The 17,557-nt window shown below is 35.8% G+C and overlaps 1 protein-coding gene across 10 annotated transcripts in view; it reads left to right on the top strand.

The window, feature by feature from the left end:
* Cnot6l (CCR4-NOT transcription complex, subunit 6-like) overlaps positions 1–15,025 on the top strand; it is a 93,866-nt gene extending 78,841 nt beyond the window's left edge. For all 10 annotated transcript variants that reach the window (XM_006534870.4, XM_030254400.1, XM_030254398.1 and 7 more), the window contains 3 exons: positions 2,261–2,488; positions 5,223–5,425; positions 7,966–15,025. In XM_006534870.4, coding sequence (XP_006534933.1) covers positions 2,261–2,488; positions 5,223–5,425; positions 7,966–8,178 — 644 coding nt within the window. In that variant the 3' untranslated portion in view covers positions 8,179–15,025. The remainder of the gene's footprint in view (positions 1–2,260; positions 2,489–5,222; positions 5,426–7,965) is intronic.
* The last annotated feature ends 2,532 nt before the right edge of the window (positions 15,026–17,557 follow it).

The raw sequence follows: 17,557 nt of genomic DNA, 5'->3' as shown, positions 1-17,557 counted from the left end.
GGTTTTGTTCTGTTTATTACAATGATCTTTTTTTGGAGTTTCACCCCTTTTTAATTTGCAGAAGAGTAATTCTAAATTATGTAATACATACTTCTACTTCCTAAAACCTGTTCCTTTCCTTATAAAAGGAAAATTTAATGGGTAAGAGCAAATGGATTTTTGGGACACATTTTTAATATTTAACATAGTGAACATGCATTTATAGACAGAAGTGACAGTTAAACTTCTAGGAAATGGAGACAGCATACAAAAAGTTGTAAAGTATTCCTTCAGTTTCACATAGCACATTACTTTGGTAATTTATTTTCTCAACATTGGAAAAAAGTTACAGTTTGGTAAGATAAGAAGGAAACATAATTTTACCTAAATATTAGACTTAGAAATTGGTCCTTTTTCTTTAGAGTTTGTATGTGTTTCATTGGAAAAATCTGAACTATTTTTATGTACATTTCAATAGAAATGTTAATTTTGAGTGTTCACTTGATACTTCAACAGCCCAAAAGTACATGAACTTTAAAAAAGGAGAACTTTTTGATTACATTCTAGAAATGCTAAGTGGCATTGGATTTTCTTCCTTGAACTTAGTTTCTTGCTACTGCACAATACTTATCCATCTTGCATTTCATAAGCTTAGTAGTAAAGGTCTGTAGCAAAAGTGAGTAACAGTATTTGAACCTAAAGAAAATGAAATAAGGAAATAAATTTGCTGTCCAAATAAAATTAATCTTACAATGAAAATTAAGAGACTAGATAGTTTTTTTTCCTCCCCAGTCATCTTTCTGCCAATACTTATTAAGTTTACTTCTCACACTTTATATTGGATTTATTACCATGTCCACCATTTGGAAAATATTATGTTAATGTTTATTTTAACAGAGTTTTAGTGGAAAAAAGAATTTAAAATTATCTAGCTGGTTATCCTTTTTCAAATTAACCTAAGTATCAAAAACCCTAAGTGGCAAACTAGCCTGAGTCCACACAAAGTAATTAATAATAAAATCAACTCTAAAATGAAAGTATCCAGAGTTTTGAAGCACACAGTTTTTTAATTTTTGTTTTAAGATTAATGCCTACATGGACGCACATGTGTGCGCGCACACACAAACACACACACACACACGCGTGCCTGCTACCCATGGCAGTCTGAAGGTGTGTTGGATCCCTTGGAAGTAGAGTTACCAGGTAGTGGTGAGCAGTCTGATATGCGTGCTGGAAACAAAACCCTTGTCCTCTTCAAGAGCAGCAAGTGCTTTTAACCGCTGAGTCATTATCGAGTCCCACAATTTCCATTATAAAATTAATTTTATTTGGGAATTTACTTGGGTGTAACACATTTGTTTCCTTATTTAATTTTCTGTTAGTGATTTTTGCTATTGACCTTTACTACTAAGCTTGTGAAATGCAAGATGAATAATTATTTGTTGTGCAGTGGCAAGAAATTAAGTATTAGTTAATTCACCTGGAAACATCTCTCACTAGATATTATGCTATTTAAATAAGAGTCACTTAAAAGTGCTTGCTTCATGTTGGAGAGATGCCTCAGCAGTTAAGAGCGTGCATTATTTCCCCAGAATTTGAAATGCTGGAATTTGGTTCTTAGCACCTACTTTGGATGGCTCCCAACCACCTTTCATTTAACTTAAGTTCCATGAGATCAGATGCCCTCTTCTCAGCCTTTGCAGGCACTACACTCATGCACAAACCCCATACTCAGATACCACATACACACAGCACTTAAAATTAAAAAGACAAAAAACAAAACAAAAAAAACAACAAAAACAAAAAAATGTTCTTTGTTAAACTAACAATACAGCAGATGAAAAGTACTATAACCCAGATATTGATTATCTCATGTAATAATTTCTACCTTAACCATGTACAGCAGGAATCAGCAACACTGTCTAACGGTATAGATACTAAATATTTTTGGCTCTGTGGACACATAGGATCTCTTTGAAAATGTAAGACTGAACTTAGCTTACCAAGGCTATAAATGGAAATATATAGTAGACTTAAGTTTTATTCAATAGGCTACCATTTGTTTACATGATTGAGATGAATAACTTAACTAATGTATCATGGTTTCCAGGATTACCCTTTAGCTTCTCAGATAAGTTTGAGATGAAAATCAGTATAAATATATAGAAAAGATTAATGAAGTAGCTATGGATCTTTTTCAGAAAAGTTTTAAAGTACCTTTTTTAGAAAAAAGAAACATGAATATAACATTCTGCATCTTTTTTATGCTGTTTAAATTTAGGTATGAAGCCTATTCATGCTGCAGACAAACAGCTGCTTATAGTGGCAAATGCCCACATGCATTGGGACCCAGAGTATTCTGATGTGAAACTTATTCAGACCATGATGTTTGTCTCAGAGGTTAAAAACATTCTGGAGAAAGCCTCAAGTAGGCCTGGCAGCCCAACTGCAGATCCCAATTCCATCCCGCTGGTGCTATGTGCAGATCTTAACTCATTGCCAGATTCAGGTATTTACCACATCTTTTTTCCCCTTGCTTTCAGTTTCACATTTAGTCTTGATTGGAAGACCATCCAGCTCCTACAGAGCTCTTCTAAATTAAGGAACATACCAGTTGGAATTTGAGAGATGAGACAGTAACTAATTGATAAACAAACAAACAAGGAAACTGCTTCCAAAGGAGGGTTCAGGCTTAATTAAGTGAAACAAAACAATGAATATTTTTGTACTTTAACCATTACTACTCTTGCTCTTAACTGGAAAAAATGGTATGAGATGTCCCCAGACTTTGGAAGTGTTGTATTTATAGACGAGGGTCAATAATTGACGTGATGGCTTGGAATTGAATGGTACAATCGGTGCCTGCCAAATTATAAGAAGGGAGCTGGGGGAAGAGAATGCCCTCTCTCACTCTGCTCTCACCTTTCCATCTTCTGCCAGGGCTGCCCATTAATCAAGTCCAGGCAGAAGCTATGGGGGGTAGGGGAATATTTGCACCAATGCGAGATTAACCTCCCGAGGCACAGAGTTAAGCAAAGGTGGACACTCTTTAGAGAATATTCATCACAGATAGCTGTCTCACTTAATAATATTGGCAGGTTCTCTGTGATCTTTATATACTTACTACTAGTTTTAGAAGAATGATCACAGTTCTAGCAAGGTGGTATATCACACCACTGGACTACTTTATGTCTGGATATCATCTTTGTAAAACTTAGTTCTCCATTTTAGATCCTGAATTTCAAATGCAAAACAAAAGAATGTAAGTCTGTATTATTAGCAAAACATATTCCAAATATTACATATTATTAATAAGCTGTTAATCCTTACCAGGAATCAAATCCAAGCTTATTGCATGTTAGGCAAGCATTCCTAGCCATCAATAGTACAAATATAAAATACCCATATTTGGAAATTGTAAATAGTCACTGAATTTAGAAAATATCTGTTCGTAGTAAGTAAATGATGAGATTTTTGCAAATACTTGGTTTTGATCTCTAGGCCAGTTTGCCCCTCCCAATCCCATGTGTATGTGCACGGATACATTGTGGTATGTGCATGTGTGTATGCTCACCCACTCAATAGAAGTCAGCCTTGTGTGTTCCTCAGGTGTCATTCCTTGTTTGTCAGATTGGGTCCCTGCCAGTCTAGGGATCACCAAGTAGGCTAGGCCTACCTAGTTGGCCAATGAGCCCCAGGGATTGTCTGCTGTACACCCCCAGTGCTGGTATTACAAGAGCTCTCCACTATAATTGACTCTTTTTTTCTCTGGTTCCGAGGCTTGGACATGAGCATCATGCTCATGCTTGTATGATAGTCACTTTACTGACCGAGTTGTCTCTTCATCCCACATCCCTCTTTCTTAATTCTCTACAAAAAATAATCATTTAAGTTTCTCTAAAAGTACAAGTTTTTGTTGTATTATTTCACATGATTTCCTAAAACCATTTATGATAGCTATTAATATCACTGTTACCATAGCATAGCTCATTGGCTCAAATCACACTGTTAGGGTTGGACCCTGATTATTTCTTAGCAGCTATACATGTTATTCATTATGGATAAGGGGATAAACGTATTATTGGTCTCATTAAATTGTTTGTATGCCTAGCATATCATAAATGCTAGATAAATTGTGGTTCCTTTTGAGTTATTCACGACACTGATACTCATTTTCCTTCATATTTTGTCATCCTTAATTGTTAATAGATGAATTTAACATTATTGCAAAGTAATTATAAAAGGGGAGAGAGAGTTTTGTTTGCTAATTTGGTGGAAACTTGAAGCTGATACCACTATCAACTTTTTATACACATCTAATATTTTTGGTCTCTGGTATAAAATGTTTTTCATAGGTGTCAGACTGAGACTTAGTTAACTCAAAATAAATGAGGGTTGGAGAGATGGCTCAATGGTTAAGATCATGGCTGTTTTCCTAGAGGGATGGGGTTTGATTCCTAGCACCCACATAGTGGCTCACAACCATCTGTAATCAGTAATTCAGGTACTAGGGAACCTGATAACCCTCTTCTAACCTGTGGAGACAGACTTGCAACTAAAACACTCATCTACATAAAATAGTAAGATAAGAATTAGAAAATAAAGATTTTTCTAAGCTAACCTTGGACATTGCATTGTTGAGGATGAAAAACCTGTTTTTATTGCAAATAATTTTTTATTATAAGTGTTTTTTTATTTTTTTATATTTTCCTATGTTGTTGATTGACTATTTTGAGTACTGCTAAAGACATAGTAGTTTAGAGTAATATTACCAAAGCAGTTAATGTCAAGACCTTTCTGGTGAATGCTCTCTAGATTCTAGAAGTCATCTGAACCTAAAGAACTACTAAGGTTAACAGTATTCCTAGTGATCCTGATACTTTTTCTGAAGTAGGCAAATGCCTTTTAGTGATGTTAAGTTATATGAAATTGCTAGTGTTTAAGAATTTAAACACCAGCAACAAGAACCCATTATTTTATTTGTTTTGTTTTTGAGACGGGATCTCTTTACAGAGCCCTGGCTTGCCTGGAGTTTCCTGTGTAGACCAAGCTGTCCTGGACCTTAGAGAAAACAGCCTGCCTTTCTGCTTCCTGGGTGCTAGGATTAAAAACATGTACCACCAAGCCCAGCTAAGAATTTTATAGGATTTAAGCAAACTCTAACCATCGTGTGTCTATAGAATAAGATTTAGTAATACAGCTTTGCTGTAAACATTAAAGGGTAGTGTTCTTTATTCTGCTAGGTGTTGTGGAATATTTAAGCAACGGTGGAGTAGCTGACAACCATAAAGACTTCAAGGAACTAAGGTACAATGAGTGTCTTATGAACTTCAGCTGTAGTGGAAAGAATGGAAGCTCAGAAGGGAGAATCACACATGGCTTCCAACTTAAGAGCGCCTATGAAAATAACTTGATGCCTTATACCAATTACACCTTTGATTTCAAAGTAAGTAGCAGTCTGTGGACTAGCATCTGAACTATTTCAAATAAAAGCATGCACATAGAAAAGTAAACCCTGATGATGAAGAGTTTTCAGGGCTGCCGGTGGTGGTGGTGGTGGCGGCACATGTCTGTAGGATTGGCTAAAGAGTCTGCAGGGCTCTGGCCTCTGCCAGACCAGGCAAGCAAATGTTTCACAGACATACATGCAGGCAAAATACAGAAATAAAAGAAGAATTAGCATCGAATCAAAAACAAGCAAACAAATACAAACTAGTTTAGTGTCTGGCTTAAATATACAACTAAACAAGGAACTTTGTTGGGCTTCATGATCACAATTGATGTCATTTAAATTCTTTTTTTAAACTTTTATTTGTTGACATTTCAGATAATAGTGATAATAGCTCATAGTTCTAAAACTTTTTTACTATGTATCACTGTTGACATTCAATCAGTCTTTACCTGTTTATTACCACCTGTGCTTAGCAAGAATTTTAGCACCTGATATAGCTAAGCTTCCCTGGAATGAACATACACTATTCTGTCAAAAGTTTTCTTTGAATATCTTATTTATCTTATGATTTCCCAAGTTTCCTGTAGGAGTAGAGTTAGAGATTGTACTTAATGTCAGTCTTATCTCTGTAGTTGCATTAGTATATTCCCATGTCATCCATGGAACACTTCAATTTTTAAAAGAAAAGGAAGTCCTGCTGTTCATGTTCAGAACAAGATGTTCCTTGATGAACTGATGGCAACGGCTCATTGTGGTTACTCCCCTTTTGTTTATTTCCTGATCATTTTGTCTACTTGTAGCTATTGCCTTTACCTCTATTTGACTTTCTGTCATTTTCAGAATGAGTTGTATATCTTGTTCTATCCTAAAAAATACATATATAGAGGAAGTTGTTTAGTATACAAAGCTTAGAGAATTTATAATATAATACAAAAGGGAAATATTAAATAGGCTCATTCACATTTTCAATAACCTTTTTCCTTTTTTGTTCTGTTTTATTTTTTGAGACTGGGTTTCTCTGGGTAACCCTGGCTGACCAGGAACTGACTATGTAGACCAGGCTGGCTTCAAAATCATAGAAATTAACTCCCTTTGCCACCTGTGTGCTGGGATTAAAGGTTGAAACCACCGTGCCAGCCTCCTTTTTTCATTTTTTTATTCTTTTGAAACCAAGACAGGAGGAAGAAAGATTTGTGTTTTGATATTAGTCAGCTTTAATAGAAATGGGACAAAAACTGCTTAGAAGTTAATATAGTTTTACTAGTACATAAATCTATCCGCTTATAGCTTGCATTGTTTTGGTCACTCATACATGGTGATGCACAGTTAAGCATTTAACTAGCTCTCTGGGGTAAATAAGCCTTGATTGGTAGTGTTTTCTGTGGATTATGTGCTTGTCCGATCTGATGTGATACGTTTGTTCACATTGTTGCGAAAGGTATTGTTCAAGTTAGAAATCACCAGCTCTAGTATTTTGTAGAAGTTGAAAGAAATACTTCTGAACTTAACTTAGTGATATATAGTTTAAATCCTATGTTTATAATTATAATATATAATATTGCAAACATAACCCAGAAGAACTAATAAAAGCTCTCCAAAATACGTGTTCAGTAACTAGCTGTTATTATTGTCTTAGTATACAGTAGGTTAAGAGAAAATATTACTTTTTCCATACTTTTTAGATTCTTACTTTTTAACTTGTCCATAAACTATTAGAAAAAAAATTGGCATATTAGTTTAAGCCTTGATTTTCTGAGCTGGTCTAAAATCACTATTTCTTTAACATATCTTCAATGCATCAGGTGTTATAGCACATACCTGTAATCTCAGCATGTGATAGGGTGAGGGTCTTGAAGTCAAGCCTAGCTGGATTACATAGCAAGGCCTTGTTACATTAAATGAATAAATGAATAAATTTCACATGTAGAAATACTTCTTTCTGCTTGAGTATGGGCTCTTTGCTATAGTTAAATACTAGGTTAAGTGAAGTCTATGCAGCTTGGATTAGTGAAGGCACATTAGTTTTGCTATTTACTAATCCCATAAATTAAATCATCTAGCTCTGGGAAATAGAATAAATGTTATAATACAAGTATGTGTCTGCATGTGCATGTCTCTTCCTGCTAATGGATATTTTGCTTCAGTCCAGAACTTGTAGAAATGAATATTTTGAAGTAAATAAATTTAGACAGTTAACTGTATAGTATGTTAGACTTTACTAAACCAAGAAAGTCTTTTAGAGGTGCCTAGACATACATTTGTGTGTTTAGCATTTTTGTTTTATAATTTATGTACAAATGTAAAACTTTTTGATGCAGTAAGATGCTGTGTTTCTTTATTGAGCCACGTTTATTCATATAATAACCCATCAAACATTAGAGCCTTGTTGAATCTACAGTCAGAGTAACAGGTATCGGGAATTACAGGTTTTCTTATTTAGATTTTTCCAAAGAAAAAATTGTTCTTTTCATGGAGTTTTTCTCTTTTTAAACATATTTTCCTTTCCCCTTGTGTTCTCCCTAATCTCTTTCCAGGGTGTGATTGACTACATTTTCTATTCCAAGACTCATATGAACGTGCTTGGTGTCCTGGGGCCTTTAGATCCTCAATGGCTGGTTGAGAACAACATCACTGGGTGTCCACACCCTCACATCCCTTCAGACCACTTCTCACTGTTAACACAACTTGAACTCCACCCTCCACTCCTGCCTCTTGTCAATGGTGTTCACTTGCCTAATCGGAGGTAGTGGAGTACAGCCCCGCAGAGACGGGGATCTGTCGCTATGGACCTGTACAGTTGTAAATCAAAGTATGTAGGAGTGAAGTATGGCCATCTTTAACGCTGCTTCTTCAGGTTCCTTTCACTATGTGTTTGCTATAAGACTGTATATTTTTGTGCATACTGATATCATTTGGCACTAGGGCTGGAACCAAAGTATTGCTGTCTGTCTCTATCCAAAAGTTTAATACACTTTAAAATTGGATTTATTTTCCTATTATATTAGGAACCAACATTCACGATTGATAAATCACTAATTTGAGACCCCACACCATTGTTGTTCTCTAAAAACAAATACATTCTTTTGAATGTTTTCAAATAAGCCAATCATTTTTGTAAAAGGTGATTTAAAAAAAAAAAAAAAACTCCAAATACAAGATTTTCAATTGAATGATGGTATGCCTTATAGGAAAAACTTTGAGTTTCTGTTTTCTTTCATAACAAGCTGATTTTTGGCTCTCAAGTCATTTGCACATTATCAAAGCACTTAAATTTGCTTGATTTGTACATTAAATTTGATATAGCCACTAGCTATAACAAGACAATTCGGGAAATGAAAGACAATTGCATAACATGCTTTAAAATCAAGCATAGTATGTGACAGTTTGTTGGCCAAATGCTGGTTGTTTTGTTTGAGGAATCTTTTCTCTTCTCTTCTTTTTTCCTTTTCCTTTTCCCTTTCTCTTTTCTCTTTTTTCTTTTCTTGTCTGCCTGTTAGTCCTAATCTCTTTAGAAGTATTAACTTTAAGCCCATCTCTCAAGTTCATTTATAAGGAAATAGCAGATAATACTGCCATATATCTTGAAAGTAAAATTTGGTATTTTTAGGATGCCCACAAAATTAGTGTCTGGTATTTTTCATTTTCGTGCCCAAACTTTTATTTTCTGTCCGGTTGTACTGGAAAAATATGATCTATATCTTTACCACTACAGTTTAACACTTAAGGAAAATTGCTGAATGAAAAGCCCCTGGTCAGTTTCAGAAAGGGCAAGCCAGATAATATTATACGTGTTTTCCAAAGTAAGTAAAATGGCTGTTTGTTTGTTGTTTTGGTTTTTTTTGTTTCATTTTAAGGTAACAGTAGAGATGATTTAGAGGAAAGGACAGATTTGGGGACATAATTGAAAACCTTGGATCACTTTTTTCTGACTCTAGCTGCCAAATGGCCATCATATGCTTTTAATCTTCGTTGCCATACTGTCTAGATTTGAATTAAGCTACTGTTTTATTCCCAAAGTTTGATGCCTCTATATGTATTGGGAAACACCACCACCACCACCATTTATTGTTGGCCAGGAGGTGCCACTTGAGAATCTTACGTAAGAGGCAGAGAGCATAAACACCATTTGTGGGGAGAAAATTAGTTGGCAAAATTAGAAAATGTTAATTATGGCACAGTAACATTGGAAAAGGTTGTGTCTGTGTTTTTAAGTTTTTCTTTATTCTGCTTTTTTGCTGCTATAAGAGTTTTCTGAAATTTATATTGTAAACTTTTCATGCACTTTACTGTTTCTAGTATCAAAATGTGATATTTTTAATAAACAAGAAATTTTCCATTATGTGATGAAATTTAAAAAGAAAATAACCTATATTTGTGTCTCACTAATATATAAAGTACAAGTCAAATTTAAATTATTTAATTAGCTTTAAATATATACAAATTGTCTCCTCTTCCAAACCTGACCTCTTAGGCTGTTTTATTAGTCTTAAATGATACATTTCCTGTGGTCATTTTATACTAATTTCTTCCATAGTTTACTGATCAGGCTATATAAAAGAATATTTCCCGAAGGGTAATTTTAGTGGGATGAGGGTGGTGGGGTGATGTAATATCACGCAGGATTGCATCCAGAAGAGCTCTGTAAAGCCTAAACTCCCTTTAAAAAGTGCCTAGTGACAGAGGCGTTGTCATCTATTGTAATTGGAATGTCATTGTAGTTCAGCAAAGTTTGATGTAAATAAAATATTCTTTTAAAAATGTTAAAGTACCTGAATAAACAAACAAAAGAAACCCTTGATGACAGATTTTCCTCAGTGTTCAGGTATCCCTTCTTATATACCTCAAGCATCCAACATCTAGCCATGAAGATTGATTACCTGACGCATAGTACTGGAAAGTAGAATAGCATGAAAAACTTAACTGTGTGGACATTACCTTTTTCTGTAATCAGCTACTGTCTGTTTAGTTTTCTCCTGTTTCGGGTGGGCTTTCTTCTCTGGAGGTATGTGCACTAACAGAACATCCTTCTTTTTTTCATAGATGCATGTTAACTAGCAATGTGAGCAATATTTCCTACCATACTTCACTCCCAATATTTTTGAGATGTTTGTATAAAATGAAATTTAAAGTTCACTTATGATTGTATATGAACCACAGAGGAGCCCATTTATTAATACAAATCTTTTTTAATAGTTAAATGTAGAGGGGGAAAATAAAAAAATGGGAAACATTGTAAACAGCTTAAGTTTATTTTGTGTATGATCGAGGCACTCTGTTGCAAGAAGGTGTGTAATTGGGTCTCTCTGCTTCCAAATGCACTCTTTCAAACCATTCATTATCCTGTGTATTTTAATGTGGTTTTCGTAAATGTTGGTAGTAGCTCTGTTGAAGTAGGTGATTGTGTTTTGTTTTGGGTGGCACACACCTAGGGCATGGTATCCCAAATTTCATGTGCACGGTTTCCCTTTAGCCTCTTGCCCAAATTTAACACACTGTTTCCCCTCGTTCCCTTTGTAAAAGGAGTGGTATCTTGTTTTGAGCTGCCAGTTCAGATGATCAGAAATGCTGCTGTCCTCAGCATTGTCTTGTTAAATGCATGCCATTTGGAACTTTGGCAGTGAGAAGCCCAAAGGACAAGGTGAATGACGTGATATATATTCGATAAAAGTGAAATATATATACTCATATACTTTCTAGTTCTCAGAATAAGTTAATAAGCTTTATGCCTTTGGGCTGCTGCATATTTTATCTGATAAGAGAAAATTTGGGCATTTTTAGATTGTGCTATGTATTTTTTTAAATGTTCAATATGATTTCTGGTAATTGTCTTAAGAACTGGAGTGTTAAGTTTATTAAAATGGTGTTGTTTGAAGAAGGGGAAACTGCACTGTTTGCCATTATAAAAGTAATACAAGTGCATGTCCCGTCACCCACTGTCAGGCATCAGTATCCTCATAGCTTTACACACTCTGATGGGGAATATTGCAGCATTCTCAGGACTGACATCTGGAAAAGGCTCAAATCACTTACTGCTCCTTGCTTGTTGACTTTGTTTTACAATATTGTGCCTGGTGTCAACTTTTAAGCAACAGCACTGCCTAAAAGCAAGCAGAGAACAGAATCCCAGCACCATTCTATAGGCAACTTTTTAGAATTCAGATACAGTAAATCTGTTCAAGATTTATGATGTTTTATGTAAAAAAAATTTTGTACTACATAGCTGAATATTTTTGTTTGATTTATTTGATGTAAGGCGTGTGAACATTCATTTGAATATCACATGTTAAAGTCAGGTATGGCACAATGGGCTCTGAGACCAGCTTCCCCCCGCACCCCCCCCCCATTTGCCTTGTTCTAATCTCTTTCTTTTCAAATTGCATTTCTGGTATTCATAAGCAGATATTTAATTTTACTAATAAGCATCCTGTGTGAATGTACTTTAAAAGCCACTATGTTTTAGTGTTATGGTTTGTAGAATTATGAAACTTACCTTCTCCCCCTCCTTTTTTTGTCTTAAAGTCATAAATCTCTGAGAAGGGAGAAAGTTAAAATCCAAGACTCATATCACTTGAATCTGTGGCAGATTATGTTAAAATTGAGGGTGTGGCAATTAAACCTAGAACATGGACAATATTGTGCTGTTTAAAAATTCTGTCTCCTGAGTATGTCTTGTCAATAGGTGAAATTTTAAGTCTGTATTGTACTTCCAAGAATTAGTAAAACTCGCAAATACCACCTGTATACTCAATAGCGAATAGCAAAGGGAAGGGGAGCACACAGGAGTGGTAGGTCAGGTATGCGCCTGGAAGGGGTTAGAGAGCGCCATCTCTAACACAGGCTACATTCCCCAGTGGTAAAATTTGATGTTGGCTTAATACCGATTTAAAATTTCATCTTTTATATTCTTGTGTTTTTTGAAATATTTTAATAGTTTTGCAAAGTATACTAACTGGTTCGTAGCTTCAGTCACAGAAAACAAATTGTATTTCAGTAATGGTCCTGTAGCAAGCAAGAATTCTTTGTTACATGTTCTAAGTAACAAACATTTTGACTGAAAAGTGAGCTGTTGTGTTTGTAAGGTTTTCTTCTTCTCTCCACCCATAAAACCCAAAGTAACACCTTTCTAATGTGTTAAAAATTTGTTTACCGACTTTTATTTGGTTTGTATCCTATTTGTATGACTTTTGCGTATTAGAAGTAGATAGATTAGGTAGAGACATTAGACTTATTTTTCTAAATCAGGAACTTAAACTGAAGTTTTGAATTTGTAGACAGAGGACATTTATGCTTATGATTGTTCTGGAAGATTTTAATTTCTGTAAATGCACCATGATCCCCAAATTTAAAATTCAAACACAAGTAAATGATAGTACATCTTTAACCTGCTTATTTACCAAAGTTTAAGAATAGGGTGCCAAGAGCATCTTTCATAATTGTCACCTGAATGCTTAAAACGATAAAAGAAAACCCTTATGTGTTCTGAGCAAGAGCCACAGAAAGAAAACTAGGAAGGGAAGCAGAAGGGTGGGAGCCTGCTCAGGAAGAGGATACGGAAGAGCATGTATGCTTGTTCTGACCAAAGGCATTCGTGTCGACGTCTCAGGTAAAAGGCCTGGAGGAAGAAGCAGATTCCAGGGGAAGTTTTATTAACCCAGTAATTTTGGCATAAGTTTGGTTAACTTGATTTATTCTAGATTTGATTTACTTTTGGATCCAAAGGACAGACTGAAAGTACTCTTTATTTAGTAAGATAAGCTAATTTTCAAAGGATATGAATTAAGGGCGTGCCTATTAAATGTTGACTTTTATGGTGCAGCCTATAAAACAGATAGCACTGAACTGAAATTAGAAGTGTGCCATCAGAAGCCATGACGCCTGGAGCGGTGGCATGATGCACCTTTCAGGATGACATGTGTTCCTGGTTATTTTCTTCAGCGGGATCCCTGCATTTGTTTGTTTTCCGTTTATCTGTCCCTTGGAAAATCATGGTAGCATCCCTCTGGAAGGTGACCCTTGCTCACGATTTCAGAGGACTCACATATTTTCTTAGCTATTATTGTTCTGTGTACCACGTTGTTTAATTTGTGTGTGTAGTTACTTGAACTCAGACTATAGGCTCAATACTGGTGTGCCAAACAATGGCTCTGCTTCTTATGGTACAGACTTAGTGTCCTGCTTACTGTTTCAACTTTAATGCGGTAAGTGTTGCAGTGTGTGGGTTGCTCTTTATTCAGAAACTACTGTCCTTTCTCTGTGCTTAACTTGCTAAAAGTAAATTCCCTTACCTGTGTAATTCCTGAGCGGTGCTCTGCTGACCTTTGAGAGAGGAGGGGTTTGGATGGCTGTTACTACACACTGGATCTGGAATTGTTCAGTGTTGTGAGTGGCAGATTTCTTAAACACCAGCAGCACTGAGAAGTGCACTACGGGCATTTGTAAAGTTAGTTGTCCAAATGCAAGCAGTACTTTCATCCAAAAGAAGCTGAGGTGTGTTGGGTTCAATAGGAGTACTTTGAGTATCTCAAGGAGGACAAATGATTAACTCTGTTGTATCTGAAGTGGGGTAGCCCTTTCTCCACCCCCCTTGTGTTTTTGTTTTCTAAAGATAAAATATACCCTTTTGCTTTCTTTGAAAAGGCCAGGATGTTTGATTATATTGACCAGAGATTAAATCGTATCTAGTTTTCAACTATATAAGTGCCAAGTAATTGTCCATGGACTTTTTAACCATTTGATTAGGGAAGAGATTATTTATTTTTGTTTCCTGGCATTAAGATGATTAATTTATTGTTTTGCGTACACTTGAGTCATTCTGTGGCCTATATAGTGTTTTTGTAACTAACTATACAAAAAGCAAAGCACATGACCCTAAGACTAAGCAAGATGTTTCAGTAGTTCTCTCCGTGAATACTTGATCATTTCTATTAATACTGTTCTAAGCAGATTCTACTGTTTTAGGTTGTGTATTTATTTTTCCCCCTAAGAAAAAGCCAAGCACTAAATCAACTTGTGTTCTGATAATCACTTACAATCTTAAGCTTTCCTTTCTTCTTTTCTTAGGTGATTTAATGAAGTGCCATGTAATTGTAGCTTACTAATTAATGTTTGATAGACTGGTTCTGTGATATTCTAAACATTTAACTCTTTCTTGTCATCTCTGGAGAAGATGGTTCTATTCTCATTCTCTCTGATAAAATCACCAGCTGCTTTATTTTTCTATTTATTACACAGTTGATAAGGTCTGGATCTTGACCGAACTGCTCAGCTGAGATGTTTTCATAGTGGACACTATAGAAAATGTGTGTGCAAAACGACACAGTTGGGTGGTGGTATTCTTTTTCATTAATGTGAACATTGACTAAACAAAGCAGTCCTGCCTTTTAAATCTTGTGGCAGCTCAGAAGGGAGGTGCTTAAGAACCTTAACTATTATGTCAGATGACAAATACTTTTTTTCCATTTTGGAGATTGGGTACTGCTCACACATGATGTATAGGGCTAAATATATGCTTGTTTCCTTGCACCTGTGTACTCTTCCCCTTCTCTCCCACTTTTCCTTTCCCTGTAGGCAATAAATGGCCATTTTGCAACCGCACACTGGTCTTGGGTTTTGATTATTTGTGCTATGGGCTGGTACTTCTCTTATAAACTAGAAAACCAAGGTGCTTTACAGAAACCAACTACAAATTCAAACGACATGAGTATTTTATGTTTTGTTTTCTTGTTTTGTGAAAATTACTTAAGAATTTCATATAGAATACATTTTGAAGTTATGTGTTATGCTTAGTCAGAAGAAATCTAAACTAATGGACATGTATCACTCTTGAGTATGTATAAGATGGTATGTGATGTTCCATTTTGCAGATTTTTATCTTGATTTCTTGGTAATCGTGGGAGTTTATGCTAAAATGAAACTTCTCACCCTTGGGCCTGGAGTAGGGGTGAACAGAAGCCTCCTGCTGAGCTTTGGGAATGTGCTACAAATATGAAGAAGCTGCCAGATCTTAGTGCCATTAGTCTGACTTACAAGACAGCCATCAGACAAACTGAGCCAAACAGTACTGAACAAGCTTGATAGGTTAGACCTGCCAAGACCCAGAATAAATTCATTCAGTGTTTGTCTTTGATGAACAAGCTGCTCCAGAGAATTTAAAGATGATAACTCCTTATCCTCCATGAAATAATTTCTCAAATATTGTATATGACACAAGAAAATACTCAAATGTTTTAGTTAGTATAAAGGTAATCTTAGGATCTGGGAAAGAAGGCAAGGAGAGGTCATACAGTGAAATAATTAGAAATTCAAAGAACTCTGGATATATTAATCTGAAAACTGTTTTTGAGATGTATGATTCACATTCAGAGAAGAAATTGGAATAACAAGTTTAGTATTTGAAAGAACACTTTAGATTATCTTGGAACAGATTGCTGGCATCTTTAGCGATTCCCCAGGCTATAGAGCTTAGTGCCTACTTACTTGGCATTTGATACAAGGATTTGATACAAGCCTGTGATTGACCACAAGGTTCTTCCCAGAAGCCATTATGTTGGACAGCCTTTAAGAAGTCTTTTAAAAGCACTTGTGAAGTGGGTCTTGAAGTCCAGGTTTCAAAGTGTCTGCCTCATTAAGAAGCAGCTCTTAAGATAAGGCATTGAAGTCATTTGCTGCATGCTTGTGGACTTTACGACCCTGGCAAAACAGGCTTATTGGTAAAGTTGAGGCACTAATCTTCTTGGATTGGTTGAATGTGCTGGGGATTCAGCCCTTGTTTCTATATAGCAGGCACTTTAACAACTGAGCCATCTTTCCAGCATCTGAACTAATTCTCTAAAAAACCCAAACCAAGACAAAACTTTAAGTGAAGTAGTTACAGTGTGTTAAGTGTTCTTAGAAAGGAATAGAGACCTGGGGAGAATTGGGGAAAATGAAGCAAAAGCAGTGGGGCATTTTTGAGCTCATCTCTTAGGCAACAGTACAACAAACCTTCCTAGGACTCTTAGGAATTGAATAAAATGCTCTATGAGAAATAGGAAAGAGAATTGACTTGTGTCATCTACATGAGACAAAAGATAACTCTGGGTGTTCATTGCTCTACCCATTTTTATGCAAGTATCATATTTACTTGTCTCACGTAGTGATGACAAGGAAGTGGAGATGGTATTGCTGAAAATGGAACAGTGTAGTTGAGGCAACAGAAAGAATAAAATGATGGTGTGAGGCTGAGCATTCAAGGAGAATCTACCCCTAAAAAGTTTGGGTTCATTGTCCAGTGTTAGCCCAGCTCAGAAGATGGATCAGTATGGACTCTGATACTCTGTTAAAACAATTGGTCTTGATTCATCAAGGACTACCACCATTTCTGTTAAGGCAGTTATTTGGACTGTCTACTGATGACGGTAGTCTGCTTCTACATGTTTCTTCGGTTCCTAAAACTTTAGCCCAATTTTAAATATAATTTCTTGGGTGAGTCAACTATTTTCTTGTGGGGTAGATACTATTAATACAGTCCTTTATTGGAACTGTATGTTGATGTTGCTATAGTTGTGGGTCTCTGGTGAGAGAGGATGAAGAAAAGCAAAACTATTACAAGTAATCTGCTACCAGTGAGAACTTAGGTTTCCTATGCAGTGGTTTCTTTTCTCTAGGAAGAGAGGATGCTTTGAGAGTTAGGGACAGTTAGGACATTCAGATTTCTCCACCTGGCACAACAAAATGTTCCCATCCTAGATTTTACAATTTCCTGCAGTACCTTGAAAGTGAAGGCAGTATTTGTTGTGGGTGTTTTTAAATGTGTGGTTTCTGAATCTAATCTTCCATGTTTGTGCTGAAATAATACCTACAGGAATACCTTTTATACTTCTTATGAGTTCTGACTTTTACAATATGCCTTGATTTATACCTGGCTACTGAGCCTCTGGAGTTTTTTTCTGAAGGTGTCTGAAATTAAGTTTGAAAACTGGACAGCCCCGTTATTTCTTTTGTTTTGTTTTGTTTTTCACTGCCCTTTATTGGTTTACTTCTTCCCAAGTAAACTTTCCACTTCCTTTCAAACCCAGCACCACTGAGGTCATCTGCAGTCTTAAACCAGATAGGCTGATGAGATCTAGGTCAAGAATGCCATCTTGA

This window comes from Mus musculus, chromosome 5 (genome assembly GCF_000001635.26).
Source record: "Mus musculus strain C57BL/6J chromosome 5, GRCm38.p6 C57BL/6J".
Taxonomy (NCBI): domain Eukaryota; kingdom Metazoa; phylum Chordata; class Mammalia; order Rodentia; family Muridae; genus Mus; species Mus musculus.
The sequence above is the reverse complement of the archived record's forward strand: the minus strand, read 5'-3'. Positions and strand labels throughout refer to the sequence as shown.